Source organism: Solea solea, chromosome 21, assembly GCF_958295425.1.
Source record: "Solea solea chromosome 21, fSolSol10.1, whole genome shotgun sequence".
Classification (NCBI taxonomy): Eukaryota; Metazoa; Chordata; class Actinopteri; order Pleuronectiformes; family Soleidae; genus Solea; species Solea solea.
In genome coordinates, this window is record NC_081154.1 from 1,141,205 (window position 1) to 1,164,051 (window position 22,847).

The following is a 22,847-nucleotide window of genomic DNA, read 5'->3' on the forward strand; positions in this document are numbered from 1 at the left end:
CTAAACTGAGTTTGGGCCACCACCGTGGCTAACGCACGCTAGCTGAGACTATGAAAGTCAGAATAATAGAGTTAATTAAAAAACCTTTTCTTTCAATTACTTTACTGAAAATACAGTTTAAAGTTTCAATAAATGGATCTGTAATGTGTTAAAATAAGTAAATATTAAGTAGAAGCGATGGACTTGGTGTTTCTGTGTAGAAAACACTAAAAGTTGAGGAATTTAATCGTTAATATTTGTGTATGAATCCTGAAGCATATGTTATCTCTATTTTATTGGAGTAAATAATTTCATAATTCATTTCCCATCCAATTTTAAAGGTCAATTGATTTAAAGTCGTTGGATCAATAGCGGCAAACAACCACTGGGTGGCGATTGTAGTTTATACCAGATTTTCTGTCAAATATGACAAAAAACAAACAAAACAAGTCACAAAACCAAACAAGAATTCTCATTTTATTGACTAAATCTACGGGAAGACAGTTGTATTGCAAAGACAGAAGAACCGGCGCTGTGGTTAATTCACGGCAAACTAAAATTATGATGCGTTTAAGTACGTCACTGGACAAAGAGACACATAGAGCCTGTCGTTTGGTGGTTCCAGGCACAGGGGGCGCTCACAGCTCAGGCAACGACCACATTTCGCCCTCTTGCTGTCAGTCAAAAATTTTCAGCTCTTAGCGTAGGAATATTTAACGCTTGTTAGCATTTTTTTTATTATTTAGAATGAGCTGAAAATCCTGTCACAGGCTGAAATAACGACAAAACTTTCCTGTTTGAAAGAAACGAGTCAAGTACTTTAATTATAAAAGTAAGTGGGAACTTCAGAACACACTAAAATACACCATGCTGATACAGTGTACGTGCAAAATATCTTGTTTCTCCACTTAAAAGTTACTTGTGACGACGCCAGCGTGAAAGTCCCGCCACTGGTTCGATGCTAAAAACCGCTGACAATCGACACTAAGGACACGCTAAAGATAACGAAAACTTCACTGGGGCAACTTTAACGTAAAGAAAAGAAACTACTGGCAGGAAATTTGTGCGAATGTTTTCAGTTATTATTTGAACGTTGTCAAAATAATCCATTAATCAACAACTTCTACTCCACCAGGGGGCACTCATGAAATCACAGGATGTCATGTGAAGCTTTTACAGAAACAGTGGACGAATAAAAGCTGCTGTCGGGGCAAAACTTTATCTGAAAGCTGCATAAATTAGCGTCTCTGAGCTAAAGCTAAGGCAATAAACCAACAATACAACGGATGGGAAGTTAGCCAAAAGGTGGCAGCAGTCATAACTGTTTATGTTAGCATTACTGCTACAAATCGGAACTGTTAGCCTGAGCCTCGCTTTAGCAACATTAGCATCTCTTGCTACAAAGTTAGACACCGTTGCTAACTTCCAAAACAAAGAGTGAAGAACGTTAATTCCATTATATTCCAAGAAACGACAATTATGTGTTGCTTTCAACTAAAGTGTGTTTTGGCTAACTTCCTGTCTATTGCTACTTTGAGCGTCGGATTTGTGACAGAAACTCATGTGAAACACAGATTAATCCAAAAATAATCTTGGATTAGAAAAAACACCTTCTACAGGTGTGTGGTGGAGACACTGCCCTCTCCTGGTCTTTACTGGTTCTGGACAGCATTGGTCAGCCAAAGTGTTCATATTTTTTTAGCCAATAAAAGCTAAGGGGGGCGGTACAATCAGGTCACAACCAGGAGCCACAACCTAAGAAATGCTAGCTAAGTGAGGCTAAAGTGTCTCTAAAAACCAGAGTGAAGCTGTGGTTTTGTTTCACTGAAGGAGAAGATGAGGATGAAGAGTGATGTGAAGGACGTGGGGGAACGTGGCCTCTTTTCTGTTAACCAGGTAAGTGCTAGCAGTTAGCCTCAGTAGCTTGAAAGTAGCTAAAGTACTGGCATTTCTACAACAAATAGTATAAAGTGGATTAAAATAGTGTAGATTAAGGTGTATGTAACAAACATACTGAGAGCTAATGCTAATAACTGTAGGTTCTGATCAACTAAACTGTTTGTAGTTCTGAGTTTGAGCCACCACTGTGGCTAACAGTGCTGAGACAGTGTTTTCTGACCTAATCTGTTTATATGACCAACTATGAAAGTCACAATAGTAATAAGGTGAATTTAAGTGCCTGTTCTTACAATTACTTTACTGAAAATACAGTATAAAGGTTCAATTAATGGATGAATGACGTGTTAAAATAAGTAAATTTGAGTTTTTTAAGTAAATTATGATCATTATTATTATTATGATTTTTATTATTAATAATCATAATAATAATAAGAATAAGAATAATATTTGTGTTTCTGTGTAGCAGCCATTTACTTCCATAAAACAACTCCAAATAAACCAAAAATAGTTAGATTATGTCAATATTTATGAGTGGTTTCATTTCGACGAGGGTTGAATCCAAGGTTGTTTGTAATTGTGTTGTTATAGAAGTGCTGGTGTGTGACTTTTGTGTATTTGTGGTTGTAACGATGACTTTTGTCATTTGCGGTAGCTATAAATAAATGCTAACAACCAGAGTAGCTTCAGCTAAAGGCCTTTTTGCAGCATTCACATTGACAGATTTCACCAATTTGCAAGTGTTATATTTTACAGATCGCAATCAATTTTTCCTGAAGGATTTTCTGACAAATCCACAGCTAACCAATAATCGTCCTTCTGGACAAATACAGCCATAAAATCACAATAAATCCAGACGGCCGTCCCCGTTTTTTCTCAAACGCGCCCGATGTGCAAAGACCTTAATTCTAGACTGTGTCTGGCTCTGCTAAAAAAAGTACTGGATGACTTTTACCGTGCTGATGAAGATGCTAAACTCACTCATTTTTATGTTCTTTCTGTAAATAAAACCTAGCTAATGGAGCCATACTTCAGTAGCTGGTAAAGTTAACATCCCCTGACAAATAAGCTATAGCATCTGACAAAAGCAGCTGCTCATGTCTAGCTACTGTAGCTAGATGCCTTGGCTACAGTGTTGGACATTAGTGTCTAGCTAAAGTAGTTGCTAAGCTCAAATGTTGATGGTACTACATCTGGCTATAGCAGCTGCTAGCGCTGATGCTACAGCATCTGGCGACAGTAATAATACAAAATCCATATCGGGTTCGGTCAAAATTCTTGAACGCTCCGTCAGGTTTGGCCAAAAACCCCAAGTGTTAGTATGTTAAATATCGGAGAATCAGTGGAGGAGGAGGAGCCAAATTTGCCGTGTTTACAAACATCGGCCCACATTTCCTTCTGCATTTCGGTTGCATGCACTTCACAGACAGCTTTTATTTGGAATAAAATCACAAATTAGATCTTTTGTCGGCCAAACCTCACTCACACAAATCTCCACTTGACATAAAATGAGACTGCGTGACGATGACACAACACAGTAGATCCACGTGGTGATGATGATGATGATGATGAGAAGAAGGAGGAGGAGGAGGAGGTGTCGTCATCTCATGTGCAGCTGAACCTCACACGGTTAAAACACCAGCGTCCGTCTCTATCAGGACTGACCATTGTTCAGAGTCAGAGGGGTCAACGGTGAGGTCAGAGATAGTCACAAGATGGAGTCATTTACATACGGGGAGGGAGCAGCTTCGAGGGTTCCCAGCTGAGGTCAGCGACTCCCACTCCCACGAGATAAAGAAACGCGTTGTTTTGTTTTTGCAGCTTTTTTTACGACATTTACAGTCCTACGGCTTGTGACTGGAGCAACACGGAGCAGGTTTTTTTTCACAACAGCAACACACAGAGTCATGCAACACAAAACATCCATTCATATACATGAGCCCATGTTTTTTTTTTCTTCAGGTTTTTTTTATAATGAGTCAAAATTATCTCAAAAAACGAAAAAAAACTTAAATTTGAAAAAATTCCACAATTTCACTGAAAATTTGCAGAAATTCCTATGATTTTTTTTCATCGTCCTCATGCTTTGCATTTTCATTTTTTTTCTGTTCCTGAAGGTGGCGCTGATGAGAGCACGACATTAACACCGATACAAATACGACACACACAATAAAAACTAATTATTGTTTCCGATTTTTTAGCCCTAAGATCGTGATGATGCAAGAAATTGTGCTACAGCAAAAGTTCCACATCACATTACAATTTTTTTGTTGTTTTTTTTGTTTGGAAAGCCAGTTCAAATTCTTTCTTTTTTTGTGTGTAAATCTAACTTTTAGCTACATGTCATGCAATTACAAAAAACTGTTTTTTATTTGAGATTGAAAATGCTAAGTATTTATCCATTTTCTTTTCGGATGAAAATAAAAGTAATATAAAAAGAAAACGAGAAATAGAAGTGAGTAGAAAAGATTATTTTTTTCTTTTGACGGTGACGTAGATGAAGAACAGAGGCGTCGTAACTCTTCTGCTGTAGGTTTTTACGGCCAGTAGAGGGCGTATTTTATATCTGAAAACCACTCTGTAACTCACGTTGTTGCGGAACAACAAAGATAAACAGAAAAACAAAACAAATCTACTTTACAAAACATAGAAAAAAATAGAAAGTTGAGTCTTTTTTTTTTTTTGAAGATTTGAATAAATAATAAAATCCTTAAAGGAAAATAAATTGTTTGGATTCATACATACACAGTGATACACTCACACGTTCACATTTTTTTTGTTACACGGGAAACATTAAAACCGCCGCTCCTTTTTGTTTTGTTTTTTTAGGATTGACCTTGAATTACTTCAGTCTTCAAAAATACAAATCCTTCATTGCTTCATCAGAATCTCAACGTTCTGCGCCTCTTCCTGTTTCTTTTTTGTTTTTGTTTTTTTTGCTGGAAGTATTGCTTTAAGAAAAAAATTTTGGTCGTCTCTTCACGTGGTTTCAGCAACAGAATCTCTAATGGAAGCAATTTTTCCTTCGTTTTCACCAACAAAAAATATTTGTACTTGTTTGGTGGATTCAAAGCGTCTTTGATTTTGTCTCGCGAGGAATGTAAACATCCTACAATTGGATTTTTATCTAGCGCAGGAGTTAGCACAACAATCTAACTTGTTATTCTGCTAGAAAAAAAGTTTGTGTTTAACTTTTTCACCACTAGGAGGCAGCCATCTTTGACTGGTGACGTCTGTCGATGTTGACGAATTAGCATTAATGGAAAAAAGACACGGCAGAATATCGAAGAATCACTTGTATCAAACTGATGAAGACGATAACTCACTCATTTTCATGTTCTTTCTGTGAAGAAGACCTAGCTATAGTTAGCTAATGCTTCAGTATCTGCTAAAGCTGCTAACATCACCAGCCAATGCTACGGGCATCTGGCTAAAGCAGCTGCTAATGTCTAGCTACTGTAGCTAGATGCCTTGGCTGTAGCTAGCTGCTAAGCTCAAATGCTAATGCTTCAGCATCTGGCCACATTGACTGCTAACGTCAGAAGCCAAAGTCTGGCTACTGATGTTACAGCATCTGGCTATAATGTCTGGCTACTGTCGCTATACGCCTTGGCTTCAGTGTTTAACATTAGTGTCTAGATACAGTAGTTGCCAAACTCAAATGCTAAGGCTACAGCGTCTGGCAACCGTAGCTGCTAACATCAAATGCCAAAGTGATAGCATCTGGCTACGGCAGCTCCTAGCTCCAATCTCTGATGCTACAGCGTCTGGCTACAATTCATTGCACCATTTGTAAAAAAGAAAAATCGTATTTATCTTAAAATTTTCTTTTTACAATTGTTTCCATAATTAAAATCGTTGTCCTCTGAATCGTAATCAAATCAAAACGCAAGGTAAGCAGACGTTCCAGCCGCCACCAATTTTTGCGAGTTTGGCTCCCTCTTTAGTGCCGTAGAAGTCATTGCAACGTCCAGCGCCAAAAGAAAATGAGACTTAAACGGTCTCCTTTTCTTTTTAATTCATCAAGCTTACTTCGCTAAATTCTACTGGTAAACAAACAAATAATCACTGTCTGTGATGCCCCCCAGTGGTGAAAAAAAAAAAGACGACTTTTTTGTAGCGAATCTGGAGGAATTTTAAGTCGATTCTTGAGCTAAATTTTGCCGAAGATAAAAAAATAAAACAGTCAAATTGTTCAGAGCTTCATCTCCACTTTGAACGTGTTGGTGCTCGTAGTCGGATTGTTTGTTTCCTGGCATGCACATCAGAGTGGTGGGGTTAGCAATAAAAGAGTGCAGTGCGGTGAGTCTGTAGCGCTCACACCGACTCACACACAGATCTCTATGGGCGTGGCCACCAGCATGCGGCCGCCCGGTGAACTGTTTTCTCGAGGCATCCGATCATAACTGTTGGTGGACGACACGGAGCTGTTGGTGGAAACGGGCACGAAATGGTGGCCACCAACTGGATCCATCATCCCGCCCTTGGCTGTGCCACCGCTGCCCCTCTCCACCGCCACTGGAGACATGGGAGACAGTGGCGAGAGAGGAGATAACGTCTGCTGCTTCATCCGCTCCACCAGCAGCTCCTCATCTTCCTCTCCGGATGAGGAGGATGAGATGGTGCCGTTCACGTCACCTCCACCTCCTCCACCACCGCCAACCCTCTCGCCACCACCTCCGTTTCCCGTGTTGCTGTTGCCGTTGTTGTTGTTGTTCTCTGCGTCCAGCATCCAGGAGTGGCTGAAGTATCCAAACACCTCTTTGACGGAACAGCGGCGGTCCTGCTCCACAGAGAGCAGCCGGCGGAACATGCGCAGCGCCTGCTCGGTGAAGCGCCTCCACTGCGACGGCACCGTGTTGGTCCTCCTCCTCTGCCAGCGGATGAACTCCTGGTAGAAGGAGTCAGAAGGTAGCGCCTTCTCCCAGGGGAAGTTACCCGTCAGCATGCAGAAGAGCAGCACGCCAAAGGCCCAGACGTCGGTGCTGTAGTCCACGCAGAAGCCCTCATGGCGGGACACGTCACAGAGTTCCGGGGCCGTGTAGGGGATGGTACCACTCACCTAGACGGGGAAAGTTAAAAAGGTTAAAAAGGCTAATCTTAATCATTAAAGGTCGCAAACTAGTTGACTACTCACTCTTTTCACAGGTGAGCCAGCCCGGCGGGTCATACCAAAGTCGGACAGCTTGACTTTTCGGCATTCTCTGTCAAAAATTAGGATGTTTTCGGGTTTGATGTCCCTGTGGACCAGCTTCTTACAGTGCAGGTAGTCCAGAGCAATGGCGACCTGGTGCACACAGCGCTTCGCCACCGACTCAGGAAGACCAACCTGAGAGACAATAGGTCAAAGAAGAAGGTCAAAGTGGAACAGGAATGTCGTCAGTAAATAAAGACTCAGAGAAGCAGACGCCCAAATTTCCTGTTGGTTCACGAGACAAAGAAGTTAGAAGCACATTATCAGGACCTTTCTTACAGTCACACATACGCAGGGTGTTGACAATTGCTGCTGAGGAGAACTGCACACTCACTACCAGGCAGTTTTAGATCTTATTTGCAACATCATATCATATCATTTCCTCTCCTCGATCTTGGCTACATTACTGTGGCTGCTTTCAGTCTTGCATTGAAGGTCCTGATATTGTCCAGACGGGCAGTCTGTGAGGACATTTTCAGTTTTCCTGCCAACTCCCTCGACAAATCTCTGGATAATGTCTGAGTAATTAATGTGAAAACACAGGGCGGGTGTACTCCCTCCTGCATTTGAGGATCTGATTTATACTTGATTTTAACTGAAACTTTGTCAGGACAGTTCATTTCTTTGAGTCAATAGACTGTATATAAGAAATGAACATAGTCTTCTGGGTGAAAAAGAACCCCCTTTTTAAAGAAAGCGCACTAGCTGTCAACCACACATCCTACTGCCTTGGATTCACTTCTCAGCAACAACAAAACACAGCGATGACAAGAAGAATGGACCAAACCTGTGGAGGAATGATATCAAAGAGGTCTCCAGCCAGGGCGTACTCCTGTGCGAACACGTAGTACTCGTCGGTCTCAAATGCGATGCCGAACATGTTGATGATGAAGGGGCAGGGCGACAGGTAGAGGGAGATGCTGTACTCGCGCAGGAATGACTTCAGCTTGGTCGTCTTCTTCTTCAGGAACTTCAGAGCCATTTTTGTGCCTTTTGGAGGGAAAAGACAGTAACAGATGATGTTTTTCAGATTCAGGATTTGTTGCTTTATTTGCTCCACATGTGGCAGAGCTGAAGATGTTAAGATTTCCGTTGGGAGTGACCAGGATGCACAGGATTAGAAAGAGACTTAGGCTTAGGTTGAACGGTTTTGGAGATAAAGTAAGAGAGTCAAGGTTGAGGTGGTTTGGTCCCGTGCAGAGGAGGGATAGTGATTATATGGGACAAAGGATTTGGAGATGGAGCTGGAGGAAAGACCACAGAGAAGATTTGTGGATGTTGTGAAGGTGGACATGAGGACAGTTGGGGTAACAGAAGAGGACACAAGGGAATGGACAAGATGGAGGCCGATAGTCGAAAGAAGAAGTGCTGGAAGCATTTAGCCCTCACCTCTGATCTTGTGGATCACCAGGTCCACCTTGCCGTAGGTGCCTTTGCCCAACTCTCTGATGACCTCGTAGTACTTGTTGACCTCCAGCTGCTCCAGGTTCTGGGCCGCGATCAACTGCAGCTCATCCAGGATGTCCATGTTGGCTCGGGATACAAGCGGAGAGGAGCTCATGCTGGGGACAGTTTTAAGTGACGGACCAGTGGGCGAAAAAACTCGAGTACGGACACTCAGAAGAAACAAGAGCCGCAGAGGCTAACAGCTGGTGTCACTGAAGAAACAAGGGGAGAGACAGTTTTAGAGCAGTTCAGTAAATTCCAATGTTTTATTTTGTGACATTGGTGTTGGAAATCCTTGAATCGGGTTTACTGAAGTCACACAAACAACAAACGAGGCGGCAGTAGACCACCAGCTCCGGTGTCCACACCAGCTAAAAACATAGATTTTCTCTACGGACTTTGGTGCAGACTTAATCTGGCTTTCATTTTATTAGGTGAGCATTTTATTAAGTGGCTAAATTCAATTTTTTTTTGCTGGCAGCTATCAGCTGCTATTTAAACATTTATCTTTTGACCCTCTGGGCCACCGTAGCTTTATGATAATTCCGTTGATTAGAAGTGTTGATCTGCAGCGTGATCGCCACTGAAAATGCTAATTATCTGCAGTGAAGGCGGAAGTCATTTGAGATGCTGTTTGCTGGGGGGGGGGGGAGTCAGAGCTGAGTCACACACACACACACACACACACACACACAATGCTGCAGTGTGATTATTTTTGGTGACTGCTTTCTTTTTTTCCTCCTGCCAAATCCTGACCCTCACTCTATACATCCTGAAGAGGAAATGTAGCATACACACACACACACATACACACACACTCATTACATAACCTGAAGTGTTGGAGAGCTACTTCTCTCCTTCCCTAAAGTGATGTTTCTGAATCTTCTTGTCGTTGCTCACAGTGAAACCACACTCATACACTACGCCTGCAGCAATTTAGCAATTTCTACCACTTTATCCTCCACAGGAGCTGACATAGGGCAACAGTCCTCAGCTGACCCTGGACAATCCTAAAGGTTCGGTGTTTGAGAATTGATTGACCTCTGAAGGCTCCTGTAGTATCTCACTTCACCATCGGGTGGCAGTACAAGTCTGGACGCAGGGAATAGGACGCATTCCTACCAAAGGAGAAGAAGAGGACGATGCTACAGCTCCCTTGACATGTCTGGTTCGAGCGGCTCACAGCTGAAAGGATCGTTGGGCAGGGGAGTCGAGGGTCTCACAGTCGAGGCTCGGACGACGATCCTTGGCGACTACTTCTTCTGCTGTCGAAATGGTTTTTCTGCTTGGTGAGCGGAGCTTAATACTCCACCTACTGGTGGGGTAGAAATTCAGTTTGCACATGCGCAGTCCACGAGCACCCAAGCTTCCAGATTTTGGAACTGCACACAAAAAAGGGAGCCTGACCTCCAACTCAAATGACCCGATGTTGTTTGTAAAATTGTAAAAAGGTAAAAGTCGCCCTTCAACTTTACTGCTATCGTCCGGTAAGAATGGAAGGGACTAAAATCACTGACAAGTAAATCATGTAAAACTAATCCTGTCCAAACCGATCTGATTATCTTTGGTTTGCGGGCAGTTGTGGACCAAACAAATAAAGAAAACAAGTGACAGATTTATCAATAACAAAAAAATAATCATGTTTTTCTCAGTTTAGTTCCAGCCTGACTTTCCACAGAGAACGCTGGCGTGAGAAAACGAGCGTTTAATCTCTGGTGGAGTTTGTGATGCAGAAAATAACAGTGACACAGACTGAGCAGCTGCAGCTCGTCATAACCTGAGTCTCACACACACACACACACACACACACAGTGAGAGCAGCGTGCTGACTTAAGTTCTCTGTCATCACATCCACAGGCTTCTGTGTTCCTCTGTGGGTGTGTCATCTTTTCTTTGTTTGTGCCGAGTGGACAGGAAGAGCAGGTGAGGACGCACCTGCCTTAAATAAACCAGTTCCTCAGAAATATGAGGTTCTGCCTCATTAGGACCAGGTTTTGGTCTCCATGAGGACTACTGGTCCTGACAAGGTCATGGTTTTATGACAGTAAAGAAGTCCATGTGTCAAAAAATGTAATTAATTATTAATCAATTACTAAATGAATTGTCAACTATTTTAATAATGGATTTGATTATTAAATGTAAATATTTTCTATGTCACAAAGAAGACAAGATTGACATTTATCAACATTTTCTAACCAGACAAGAATAATTATGAGAATAACCGTTATAGTTGTTATATTATAGTTGATGACATATTTGTGTTGAACAGGTGTACCTAATAAAGTGGCCACATCGAGTCCATCCTGAACATCTCACCTGCAGCTCGTTCCCTCATCAAGACTCCACACCTGACTCTCAGATCGTCCAGCTCTCAGGTGAGGTCCGCCCCCTGTCCACATTAGTTGGTACACCTGCTCTACTGCTTTTCTACCATAAATATCTAATCAGACATTAAAGCTTGAGTTCAAACCATGCATCACACTGGTCACAAACATCTCTAGTGTTTTTACAGAAAATTATCCAAAAGTAAAGTATATAATATCCAGTGAGCGTCATCTCTCTGAGAGAAAATGACATTTTGAGCATCAGTCATCTTATTTATTTTGGAAACTGGCGTCACACGGCGCCCCCTGTCTTCACCTTTGTGTGTTTGTGTTTACTGCGTCTCTATTTGTACAGAAGCAGCATCAGACTCAGAGCTGGATGAGTCATCAGGTCAGGCTCTGCATGTGGAGAGGAAGTCTGCTAACACAGTGTGTGTGTGTGTGTGTGTGTGGGCTCGCATTATTATCTTTATGAGGTCCAAAAAACGTACAAAACTATCTTTGTGGGGACATTTTGCCGCGGCCCCACAACTTAAAAGGGCCTTTGCAGGGTTAAGACCTGGTCTCATTCACACCAGGATAGTCCGGATTCAATTGGGCGGTGAATGCCAAATAATGTCATTTGGTTTGGTTCACTTTCACACTGCACTTTTGTAAACGGACCAAACCACCTGGACAACAGTTCAAACAGCTGCTCGTTTGGGGCAACGAGGAAGAGAAAAAGCCGGCTCATGGATTGTCCAAGACCAAAAACAGAAATCCATCCCCTTCAGCCGGTTTGTTCACCACCAAAACAAGCAATGGAGCAACACCATGTATGCAGACTTGAGGTTTTTGTTTTTACTTTGGTGTTCAAACCTCATTGGGTTTTCACAAGAAGCTGCCTGTTATGAGCTCTTGGCAAGCGAGCCGAGACCCACCAAGGTTTTCATACTCAATAGAGTTCAGATCAGCTTTCCCACCTGTCCAAATGAAGTGGACTATGCGATAAAATGGACTCTGCAATGAAACAGACTCTGCTCCAAACTGCTCTGGTGTGACAGCACCCGTTAGTTGTGCTGGTTAAGGTTAGGGTAAGAGGCTCACTAAAGCCCGTGGTGTACTTCATTGCATGTCGCATATCATATCGTATACTCGTGCACCAGGGTCCTGTAGTAAACAAGTCTGGACGCATTCCTACCAAAGAAGAAGAGAACGATGCTACAGCTCCCCCTGGGACGTCTGGTTCGAGCTTAAAGGCCCATTGGGGCTCAAGGGTCGCCAGGTCTCGGCTCGGATGACTATCCTTGGCGACTACTTCTTACGTTTTCGACCCACGCATTCTTTGCGAACCTGAGCATTTGTGTATGCGGTCCAAGACTCTGAACCAAACTCTGGTTCGCTTGGACCGCTCACAAGTGAACTCTGGAGCAGGGGAAGAATGAGCCTCACAGACCTGGACAACTTGGATGATAGCTTATGTCCTCTGACGTTTTTCTGACTTTTTCCTCCCGGTTCTCTCCACTCCTTATTCGGGAATGTGGATGACAACCCTGAGGCTATAGCCCCTCCTCCACATCCAACCACCTGCTTACCATATCTGAACAATAGCTGAGCAGTATTTCAGGGTTCTAACTGGTTCTACCACTCTAGCCACCATCTCAGAGCTGCACCACTTGTCTTTGGATTGCGTGAGGAAGCTTAAAGTTCCCGAGAGAAACTGCGACTTTTAAGCGAGAACCTTCTCACTGCGAGACACCAGAGACTCCACCACTACCCCGGAATAGTTGTGTCACAGATCACAGACACAAAATACACCACGTTCCTTTCAAAGCGAGGACAAATCCCCCCCCCCCCCCGGCTCAACACTGTCGCCAGGGTTAACACTGTGGAAACACAGCAGAGACCAGGAGCCTAGGCTGCTTATGTAACCAGTGTTCAGACCAAACACCGTGATCACAGCCACGTCCACCCCCCAGCCCCCCACCCCCTGATGCAGCCATGCTGCCCTCATCCAATTAAAGAGACACCATTTTAGTCCTTTTATCCAGTTTTCTGTGACCTCTCTGTCTTCCTGACGCACGACTCACACAAACACAAACAATCCAGTTTCTCAGAGTGAGAGTTACCAGAGAAACAAGGCTTTTATGATCAAAAGTGACCGACTGCTACTGCTGCTGCTGCTGCACACACACAATCAAAGACTCAGGAGTGTGTGAGTGTGTGTGTGTGTGTGTGTGTGTGTGTGTGTGTGTGAGAGCAGAGGCCAGCATCTCTGCACCAACATCACTAACACATGTCGGTGAGTGAAAACCCCAGTGATGCAGATTTAGGCCACGTTTACAGCTCAGACGTGTCATTATTCAAGCCTTGGTCTTTAAAAGGACCTCTTCACCTCTGACCTTTCTGTTATGAGATGTCTGTCAATGCCTTCAGTCCTCATCGTTAGCAAAGGCGGAAGAAAAAAGACGGCGTACCTGTTTTCTTGAGAAACGGACCCTCAGTAAAACATGACGGCTGCTGGAAGGACGGATTTTTAGCCACTTCACGAAAGGATCACCTCATAAAATGATACGTCATCTTAAGAACACGTTTGCCACCTTACCTCACACATTTCAGAGTCTTTTCTGACTGGAAACTGAAGTGTAGAAGTCGTTCATTCTCCTGCACCAAAGTCAATAGAGAAAAATCTGCGATTTTAGCTCATGGGGACACAGGAGCTGCTGCTCAACTGCCGCCTCGTTTGGTAAGTTTGTGTGACTTAGGTAAAGCCGAATGAAGGATTTCAAACACACAAGCCACAAAATAACACATTTGAACTCACTGATGGAGGCAGAAGTGGGTCAGGGTCTTCACTGCACCAGGATGTCAAATCGCTGATTTTTTCAAGGGGCAGGAGAGTGAGTAGTTTGAGTTTCCTGTCAGAAAAAGCCATCCAGCAGCGAGATAAAGACGCAAACATGAGGTTTTATTGCGTAAAATCAAGTTTTTCCTTGTGTGAGCACTGATTTGTGTCGGTGCCTCATACGACTGCACTTTAACTGTCGTGTAAAGGCGGAGAAAACAGGCCGAAAACTGTGTTTTTGAGGCCAAAATAAAATATGCAGGTGAAATGGTGAATAATAGAAAACAGCATTTTCGCAGCTGTGCGGTGACGTGACGACGACAAGCCCCAGTTTAACCGAGCATCGCCCGCAGCCAGCGAGACGGGACAGTGGATGTGACCTACATTGTGATCTGTGACTCATGCTGGATCTGTGTGTGTGTGTGTGTGTGTGTGTGTGTGTGTTTTAATCCAGGAGCTTCTAAACCCACTTAGATCAGCTGTGTCTCAGTCTCAACTCACAAACCTCCCACTTCGGCAGCAGCCGAAGATTCAGCTTAAAAAAAGCAGATGCAAAAAAAAAAAAAAAACCTGCTGCCATCTCGTAACCCACTGGTGTGCGAGCTCTTTTTTTGAAGGCTTGAGTTGCGTATTTTTATTAGTGCCATCTTGTGGGGGTTTTAATTCAGGCTCCGCCCCTTCATAGGACGCATTGAAGGCTAATTGTCTCTCAAATGTGCCCTTCCATTCCTGAGCAACGAAAAATCGGAAAAACCGTTCCTCAGATTCAATGTGCGACAAAGTTTTGAATTGAAATATTTTAAACAACTATCTGCTAACTATCTTTCTAGTTAGCTATAGCTTTTTAGCGAGCTGACTATCTTTTTAGTTGGCTCTATCTTTCTAGTTAGCTAACATAACGAGTTTTCTGCAAAATTTCGTAGAATTCGCACAATTTGCAACTGAATGTTCACTGACTTTGTACTTAATGTTATTGTGTGCTAAAAATTCATGTCGCATTCCATGTGAACACCTACAAACCTGCATGTATCACTGGAGTCGCCCCCTGATGGCCATTCATAAGAATACCGGTTCCAGGCGATGATATTATTTTGTAAGGAAGCACTGCCTGGACAGAAATTTAGTCTATTTTTACAGTTAATCGCAATAATTTTGTCATTTTGTCATAATAACACTGCTGTATTAAAAGATTGTCAATAGTTGGCGTGTGACAGTTATCGCAAAATCAAATCATAATTGCAAAGTCGGTCAGAAAACTCGCAATTACATATTTTCTCCACATCGTTCAGCCCTATTTGCTTAAAACATGACGAATGTCTTTACTGAGATCCTGGACCTGGAAATTCATTACGGTTTTTTGAGACAATACACGATAATATTGCATATTGACAAATGAAACATTAGCGATGTTCCCGATTCACAATTATAGCAATAATGGAAATTCACAATTACCAACTTATTGTTAGCATTTCTTTATTACGATGCACGATAATATCATATATTTGACATATAAAACTTACTTATAGAGTGTTTCCTATCACCATGAATGATAACACTGAGTGTTGTCAGGTGAAATATTAGTGATTTTCCCCATTAATGATCATTCCGGTAATGGAAATTCACCACAATCAACAATCAAGACAGTTATTGTTAGCAATTATTATTGTGATGCACGATTATATTGTATATGTTGACATATTTTGAAATATTAGCGATTTCTCCTATTCATGACTGTATCGATAATGTAAATCCAAATTCACAACGATCAACTTATTGTTAGCGGTTATCGTTGCGATGCACAATAGTATTGTATATATTGACACCTGCCCATTTGGAATTAACCCGATCTTGGGAATTCACCGGTCAACTCCAGATCATTGTAAACTGTTTTCAAATTCACGATTATCTAATTCAACACATTGACTTAATGTGAGTGATTTCTCTGGCGATTCACGATAAAATCGTTGCATCACTCAAGCACATTTCTCTGCAGCAGCAGCAGCAGCAGCAGTGTTGTTGTCACTTCGCTGCTGCTGCTGCTGCTGCACAGAATGTGGCCTGATCGATGATGCGTTGAAGGACCAGGCTGTCCGTAACTGCTGCATCACTGACTCTGGGTGCAGGTGAGGATACACCGTCAATCCGGCTTTCATTCTGGTACTCACCCTTCACTCAGTGTGTGTGTGCGTGAGTGGATGCCGCCCTGTCACCGTCAGCTGCTGGTAAACAGCGCATACTAAGGCCAGGTGAGCCGCGGGGAAAAGCCGGGTACAGTCCGGGGAGAAGCCTCCGAGCAGCGGTGCGTCTGCGGATGTGACGCCGGGCATCGCGCTGCCTCCTGTGGGCTCTGCGTCCTATTGTCTCCGCATCGCTATGTCCTCTAGGATGAGAGCAGAGGAGAGGAGGAGAGGAGAGGAGGAGGAGAGGGAGGAGAGGAGAGGAGGAGGAGGGGGAGGAGGAGGACACAGGCCCGCCCCATCCTCTCAGCTCCACCAATGAGAGCGCTGCTCCTCCGAGAGCTGCCGCTGCCCGCTGTCTCCGTACAGACTATGCTGCGTTCACGTGCTGTCGGAAACATCTCAAAATTCGCTGACTGTACTTTTTTTGTTTTATGTATTTTTAAAATGTTTTTATTGTTGTTGTTGAGACAAACCAGATAAAATGTGTGTGTGTGTGTGTGTAGATTCTCAAAAACACTGACATTTTAGTGATTTCAAGAGTTAAAATGTATGAAAGCAGCCTAAAATAAATGATCTTTTTTCTGTGGGAAAAACATTTATTCCATTATAGACTCATTATATAGACTCTGGTTTATCTAGCTAACTAATTACCTTTCTTGCTAGGTATATCTTTATAGCTAGTTAACTATCTTTCTGGTTAGCTATATCTTTCAAGCTAACTATCTGTCTAGCTAGCTAGCTCTCATATGATTTTCAAATATATTTTTCCCAACAACAATAGACGTAGTAGTAATGACAATGATGGTAATGATGCTTAAAATGTACTTATACATGTAGAATTTTTCCTGCTAAATTAAAACAATATTATTAAAGTGTACGGAACATTTGATGGAAATAAAAACCCATTAAAACAATAAAGAAAAAGGTAAAAGTCAAAAACTACTTTGCTTAGGGGTGAGAATCTGATGATAGAGACACCATGATACGATGTTATCACGATATTTCAGTCAGGGTATGATATTATCATGATATTGCAAAATACTATTTTGTAGTAGTATTTGCTAAATCATATACTGTGATATACTTGCATTTACTTGTTTGTTTTTTTCATGCTAATGCACAACAGTTTTAAAAATCAGTTAAAAAATATTGATACTTCACTTTTCTCCCCATCCCTACCTTTGATTATTGATACATTAATTTGAGTGTTATTTTTTTTTATGAAAAATTAAAACCTTTAAGCTTCATGAATGTGAATATTTTTATTCACTCTTGTATAAATGTGAACTGAACATCTTTTGTTTGCTCAAGAACGTAAATGAATTGTGTTTGTCAGACAAACAGATCCAGAATCTTTCTTTTTAATCAGAGTTTACTGGCTGCACCTGTGTTGTTCTGTCACAGCTGAGGACAATCAGCTCAGCTGAGGTTATAAATGCAGGTGGAAGTTCCTCTGCTCAGATGGTTTTGGGTCTCCAGAGAGTCGACACCTTCAGTCGCTTCTCTGAGTTTTCTGTTTTTTTGTGTTGAAATCTGATTTTGAATGTGTGTTTCTTCTTGTTTAACTGGGTCCTGCTTTATTTTTGGTTTGGGTCCAGTTCTTAGTTTGTCATTTATCAGAAACACTACCACCATAACCCTTGACCTTCAGAGTTTGTTTCTTAGGAAACAGAAAGAACAATAGTCACTAAATGCACTTTTTACACAAAACCCTGGTCGCTGAGCTAAAGTTTACTGAACATATTTCCCCTAAATATGTTCAAATGAGTGTAAAAACTTTGTTCTTACAGTAAGTGTTTTGTATGTACTCTGGTCAAGGGTCTTGCTTTACAGAGGCCGCCATTTTGTTTCTACAGAAGCTCAAATGTACAAACTAGCCAGTGCAAGCTACATAAAGCTTATTATTACACAAATGAGCAAGAGCTCCTCTGACATTAACCTCGTCAATAACATCTGTATCTACGAGAAACAACTTGTTAACAATGACCATCCTTCTCTTATACCACCATCATAGTTCCCTGTTGCAATCTGCAATCCCACCATTAGCTGGCACTGACTCTTTCATATGGGACCTTTTCTGGTATACTTCCCTTTTATTTATTAGACAGGACAGAGTAACGTGAAAGTGGGACAGGGGGGAAATGACCACAAGGGGAATCGAAGCCAAGTAGCTGCAAAACTCTGTGAATTAAAGCTAAGATTTACGAGGCAGGCCTGAACGCATCATGAATCAAACAGAGGGAGTGTGTATGTGGTGCAGGAGTTGGTCCCGCCTCCATGTAAAAACAGGAAAACAAACATTACCTGGTCTAAATCTCATGACTGTGGCTTCACATCAGTGTCTGCATCTGTAACAAACATCAGCCCAAGAACAAACATGCACACATGATGCTTCTCCGAGACTTCAGTGTAGTTCATAAGTCTGCTAAACAGCCTGTAGTTGTTTTTCAACTTATTTCCACATATAGGCACATTTTTCACATCTTGTGTCTGAACCTTTTCTTTTAGAAAACTGCCCTCTGGGTTACAGAAGTGTTGCATCACAAAGTGAAAAAGAGGGAGGTGTTGTCCCCGGAGGCTGTTTCTAATATCTGCACTAACACCATCACATGGGTATAATGTGGTCTGGTTTGTGAGGATTACCATCCCCTCTGCAAATGAAGTCCATGTCGACCTGTTATATCATTTAGTCTCAGTCGCATATGCATGGGGTCGTATAAGAGTAATGAAGGAATTAAAAAACGTTCAGTATTTTTCATTCATACGTTCATTTTCTACCCCGTTATCCTCCACTTGAGTGTCACCAGGGGCTGGGGCAATCCCAGCTGACAGGGTGAGAGTTGGTGGTCACACCTTGGACAGGTCGCCAGTCCATCGCAGGGCCAACACACACAGATACGGTCAATTTAGAGAGTCCAGTTAACCCCTTTCCCTGATTTTTGCATGTGTTTGGACTGCAGGAGGGAAACCGAGTACCTGCTAACCACTGCACCACCATGTGAACCTTGGTAGGTTGTTCACTGAACATTTCTGACCAATTTTACAACTTTATGAACGTGGACATTCATGAAAAGCCTCGTCTTGATGAGAAATAAGTAAGTGTTGTATGAATCGAGTCAATCACCATCAGTCAACAACAATATATTTTTATTTTTAAAGGAATGCTGAGAGTAATCGTGAGGTAGGGGCAATAAAAAGATTAAAAACAGTCGCTTTATCTAATGAAAACTTCAAAATAGTGCATCTACCACAACTAGAAAACACACATCTGTGAGTAGTTTTGCTGCCTTTGTCTCACAGAACAGTACAGTAGCATCACAAGCACAAGAAAAGGAATCTAAGCTGTGTTTCCATCGTGGTACGGTTCTGTTTGGAATGGTTAAGACCTGGATGAGGTTTACGGAATAGTAACTTTACTTGGTAAGTGGTGACTGATGGCCACATAGTGATGGAGGGCATTGTTGTGCTCTGGTACCCCAATGGAATAGCACTAAATAACGGAACGGTTGGGGATAGTTATTTTGGTACTCTTCCTAATGGAAATGTCAAAAACTACGTACTGTACCAAACGGAACCGTACCACTCCGTGGAGACGCGGCTTAAAAGTCAATCCAGTAAAGAACTTATAAAAGCAGCTGCAAGAACACAAGCTTCAGTGCAAATATCTCAGACAAACAGGTAAAGTGTGAGTTCTTTGGTGTACAGATGTTGCGCCAGGTTCTTAATGCGACACAGGCGCACGTTGGCGGCGTCTCCCGCGTTGTACACTCTGTACACGTGATATCGTTCCTTCTCCCTCAGCGCAAAGTCCAGCTCGTTGGCGGAGAGGTGGATGAACGCCCTCTCCGTCTTCACGGTCGACTTCACCTCCACAAACACCTCCACCGAGCCGCCGAACGTGAGCTTGAAGTCGTAGGGCAGGCCGCTCTCGCCGGCCCGGTTGCACCACATCACATGGGTGGGGCGTCCCACCTCGCCGCTGTCCCTCCAGTGGCACAGGAAGGAGTTGACCAGCTGCTCGCCCCACTCACCGATCGCCACCATGTCCAGCTGCTCCTCCGACATCACCACCTGTAAAAAAAAAAGAGCATAGCGAAGAGTGTATTTAACGTTTTGAAGCAGAAGCTTACTACGAGAGATAGACCAGACAGCTCAATATTTGCTGGCATTGGAGTTTGTAACAAGGCTAAAGTTAGCATCCAGGTTGGCAGTTTGTAGGTCGGCAATTGAGGGGAAACTGAACTTACAATGATCATGCCCCTAACTTTGTCTAATAAAGGTTTTTTCAGTCCCAAGACCATTCGCGTCATTCATGCCGTGAGATCATTTTTGTTTGCGAGAGTTGCGACAGACCAACTTCCTCGCTGACTTAATTCCAAGCCTTTTCTGTTTTTTAAGAACTCTCTGTAGATAAAACCTCTAGTGTCGTATAACACATAGAGATATGTGACGGTAATCTGAGAAACTCAACGCTGATTGGTTTATCACGCCACTGTATTAGACCAAGGTTTCACACATTAGTAAGAGGTGTCAACAATTGTCCTACGATATGTTTCCTGTAGGTTTCCCCTTCACTCCCGAGTGGGGAAGCTGCTGATCTACAAGCAGAATCACTATCAATCCATCTTCTACACTGGCTTTGAGCGTATTTGATCACTACTGTCCTTGGGATCTTTGGAGGTCTGGTGACTTTCTCTCCCGCTAGAATGTTCCTGACTGTTTTTGGCATCTTGTCCAACATGAGGAGACGAGCTGTCCGGCATATTCTCGCTCATCTTCTACCACTTTATTCCCCACATGAGGGTCAAACAGGGAGCTAACCATTCACCTACAATCAATGCAATTAACCTCTGCATGACTGTGAGAGGAAACACTCTTGCTCTCTCTGGCATATTTATGCTGTAAGTTTCCATGTTTTTTGTTTTTTGGGTGTAAACGGCGCCTCTTCCTGCCAACATGGCGTCGTATTGGTCCTTGGTTAATACGAGCTAACACATTCGACCACTGGGGAAAGACTGTGACATGTGAGTGTACTGACGGTGCTGGGTCTCTGGCAGGTGAGCGTCATGTCCTCCAGCTTGGCCTGTTGAGGCTGGTCTCTGATCCAGAGCGGGACGTCCAGGTTCAGGGGAGGACGGTGACTGTCAGCAGTTCCTTGGAAAGCACCGGGACGCAACACGGCCTCAGGGACGAAGCTGACGCACCAAACAGATGAGGGAACAGGGATTATAGAAAACATCACCACATTAGATTATTACACATTAAGATGGTGTGAGACAGAGAGGAGACGCGTACAGGCTGTGTGGAGCAGCATGGTTGTTGATGGTCTCAGCAGGTGGTGCAGATGGAGGACTCTGTTCTGGTTCTGGAGCTGTGAGGTTTCCCTCCGTCTTCTCAGCTCTGACAGACTCGCTGGTCTTGGTCTGCTGACTGTGCTCTGTCACTGCGACACAGAGCCAAATAAAAACTATTAAAGGGACAGGTCAGGCTTTTTAAAAATAACTGGTAGTGACGCAGCCTGAGAGAGAGAAACAAACATGGCTGCCACAAGGAAAATAAAACAAAATCTACATCAGCTTAAGTCTACGATATCTTAACAACATGTTTTTCCACTTAACGTCACCACAGACGATTGATTTTAAACCAATCTCTCCAGAAAACCAGTGATTTTACATCACAGCACACAGGAGTTGCGGATCCACTGCTGCGTCCATTATTAACTTCAAACGGGTTATTTTGTGACGTCAGTGTTTGAAATCCCTTTGTTCACATTTACCTCAGTGACACCAACTGACCACACGAGGCAGCAGCAGACCAGCATGCACCTGCGTCCCTGTGAGCTAAAACCACATATTTTCTCTATGGACTTTGGTGTGGGAGAGTGAGCGTTTTACAAAAGTTAGAAAAGTCTGTCTAACAGTGAGATAAAGCAGTGAATGTATTTCTTTTACACTTGAACCTGGAATGGATTGTCTGCTAACACTATCATGAATACAGTTGTTAACACATTACACACACTTTTTGTGTTCTAGTCTGGTCTGAAAATGGGAAGGATTTAGGTTTTAAAACCTGGTTGTGGTGTGGTGTTGGTGCCGGACGCAGCAGGGTGAGGCTGCCCCGGTTGGCTGGGGCTTCTCTGAAGGTTGGGCTGGTCTGGTGGTCTGCTGCTGCTGCTGCTGCTGCTGCTGCTGATGCTGATGCTGCTGATGCTCCTGAGCAGCTGCTTGCCCTCGCAGCCGCTGGGACTCTGTGGGACAACATGGCCGCCTTCTCTGGGCGCCGCCTCTTTATCTTTAGGCCCAGGGGGAGGCGGCCACTTCTTCAAGACGGCGTCCACTGCACCTCCTTCTGCCTTACCTGTTGGCACTGAGAACATCATGAGCCGTCAATCTCCCAGAATTATTGTTTTTCCTGCTTTATTTTGGTAACCCTTGTGTTGTTTCTTTTCACTTCCTGTCAAGTTTCTCCGCCTCTGTGATTGCCTCCACCTTCTCTAAAGTGTTTCCACCTGCATCTCGTTATCTACCCTGCTCCCTCTGTCTCCTCCTTGTTCCGTGTTTTGACCATTGCCTGTTCTTTTTATCAGGATCTGATTCTGGAGTCACATCATTGAGTCTGCATGAGACAATACACAGGCTAAATACGCTATACCGAACAGCCGTACCTGCACGAAAGCCTCCAGGGTTGGGCGTGGACGACCGAGGTGGCCAGCAAACCAGCGCATCCCCGTCCTGATGGGCCGGGCCAACTGGCTCCTCTGGGGAGCTGCCGGAGGGGAGGATCCGCGATGGCACTGAAGTGAAACATTTCCAAGAGAGTTAAGGCTACATTTACAGTAATAGATGAAAGACGATGCGTCATCGGAGATCAAGGAAACGTTTTCAATGGAAACACTGGCTTCACTGAACGGTACATTCACAAAATAAAGAGCAGCTGTCTTTCGATTTGGCTGATGCTTCCGTCACTCCTAGAAAAGTGTGTTTATCCCTGGTTTAAAGGGCTGT

General features: G+C 43.2%; 2 protein-coding genes across 5 annotated transcripts in view; both read right to left on the minus strand.

Annotated features, from left to right (window-relative positions):
- Positions 1-429: 429 nt before the first annotated feature.
- bsk146 (brain specific kinase 146) lies at positions 430-16,077 on the minus strand. 2 transcript variants are annotated; one of them, XM_058620840.1, is made up of 5 exons: positions 15,829-16,077; positions 8,459-8,727; positions 7,857-8,059; positions 7,013-7,204; positions 430-6,937 (listed from the first exon to the last, which is right to left on the minus strand). In XM_058620840.1, exons 2-5 carry the CDS (start codon positions 8,628-8,630, stop codon positions 6,203-6,205), a joined length of 1,302 nt encoding a protein of 433 aa, XP_058476823.1. In that variant the 5' UTR covers positions 8,631-8,727; positions 15,829-16,077; the 3' UTR covers positions 430-6,202. The 2 variants fall into 2 exon arrangements, with proteins under 2 accessions (XP_058476823.1, XP_058476824.1); XM_058620841.1 differs by lacking the exon at positions 15,829-16,077 and adding an exon at positions 13,643-14,096.
- Positions 16,078-18,973: 2,896 nt separating this feature from the next.
- Positions 18,974-22,847, minus strand: part of wu:fj29h11 (uncharacterized) — a 31,273-nt gene continuing 27,399 nt past the window's right edge. For all 3 annotated transcript variants that reach the window (XM_058621583.1, XM_058621582.1, XM_058621584.1), the window contains exons 42-46: positions 22,508-22,636; positions 21,913-22,209; positions 21,139-21,286; positions 20,882-21,038; positions 18,974-19,914 (exon numbers count right to left, since the gene is read on the minus strand). In XM_058621583.1, coding sequence (XP_058477566.1) covers positions 19,510-19,914; positions 20,882-21,038; positions 21,139-21,286; positions 21,913-22,209; positions 22,508-22,636 — 1,136 coding nt within the window. In that variant the 3' untranslated portion in view covers positions 18,974-19,509. The remainder of the gene's footprint in view (positions 19,915-20,881; positions 21,039-21,138; positions 21,287-21,912; positions 22,210-22,507; positions 22,637-22,847) is intronic.

Bases quoted from the DNA above. Each gene is read 5' to 3' on its own strand.
- bsk146 (XM_058620840.1), bottom strand. From the start codon at position 8,630: ATGAGCTCCTCTCCGCTTGTATCCCGAGCCAACATGGACATCCTGGAT. The intron at 8,060-8,458 runs GTGAGGGCTAAA...TCCCTCCAAAAG, and splicing joins GGTGATCCACAAGATCAGAG to GCACAAAAATGGCTCTGAAG. The intron at 6,938-7,012 runs GTGAGTAGTCAA...TTCCCCGTCTAG, and splicing joins CTGGCTCACCTGTGAAAAGA to GTGAGTGGTACCATCCCCTA.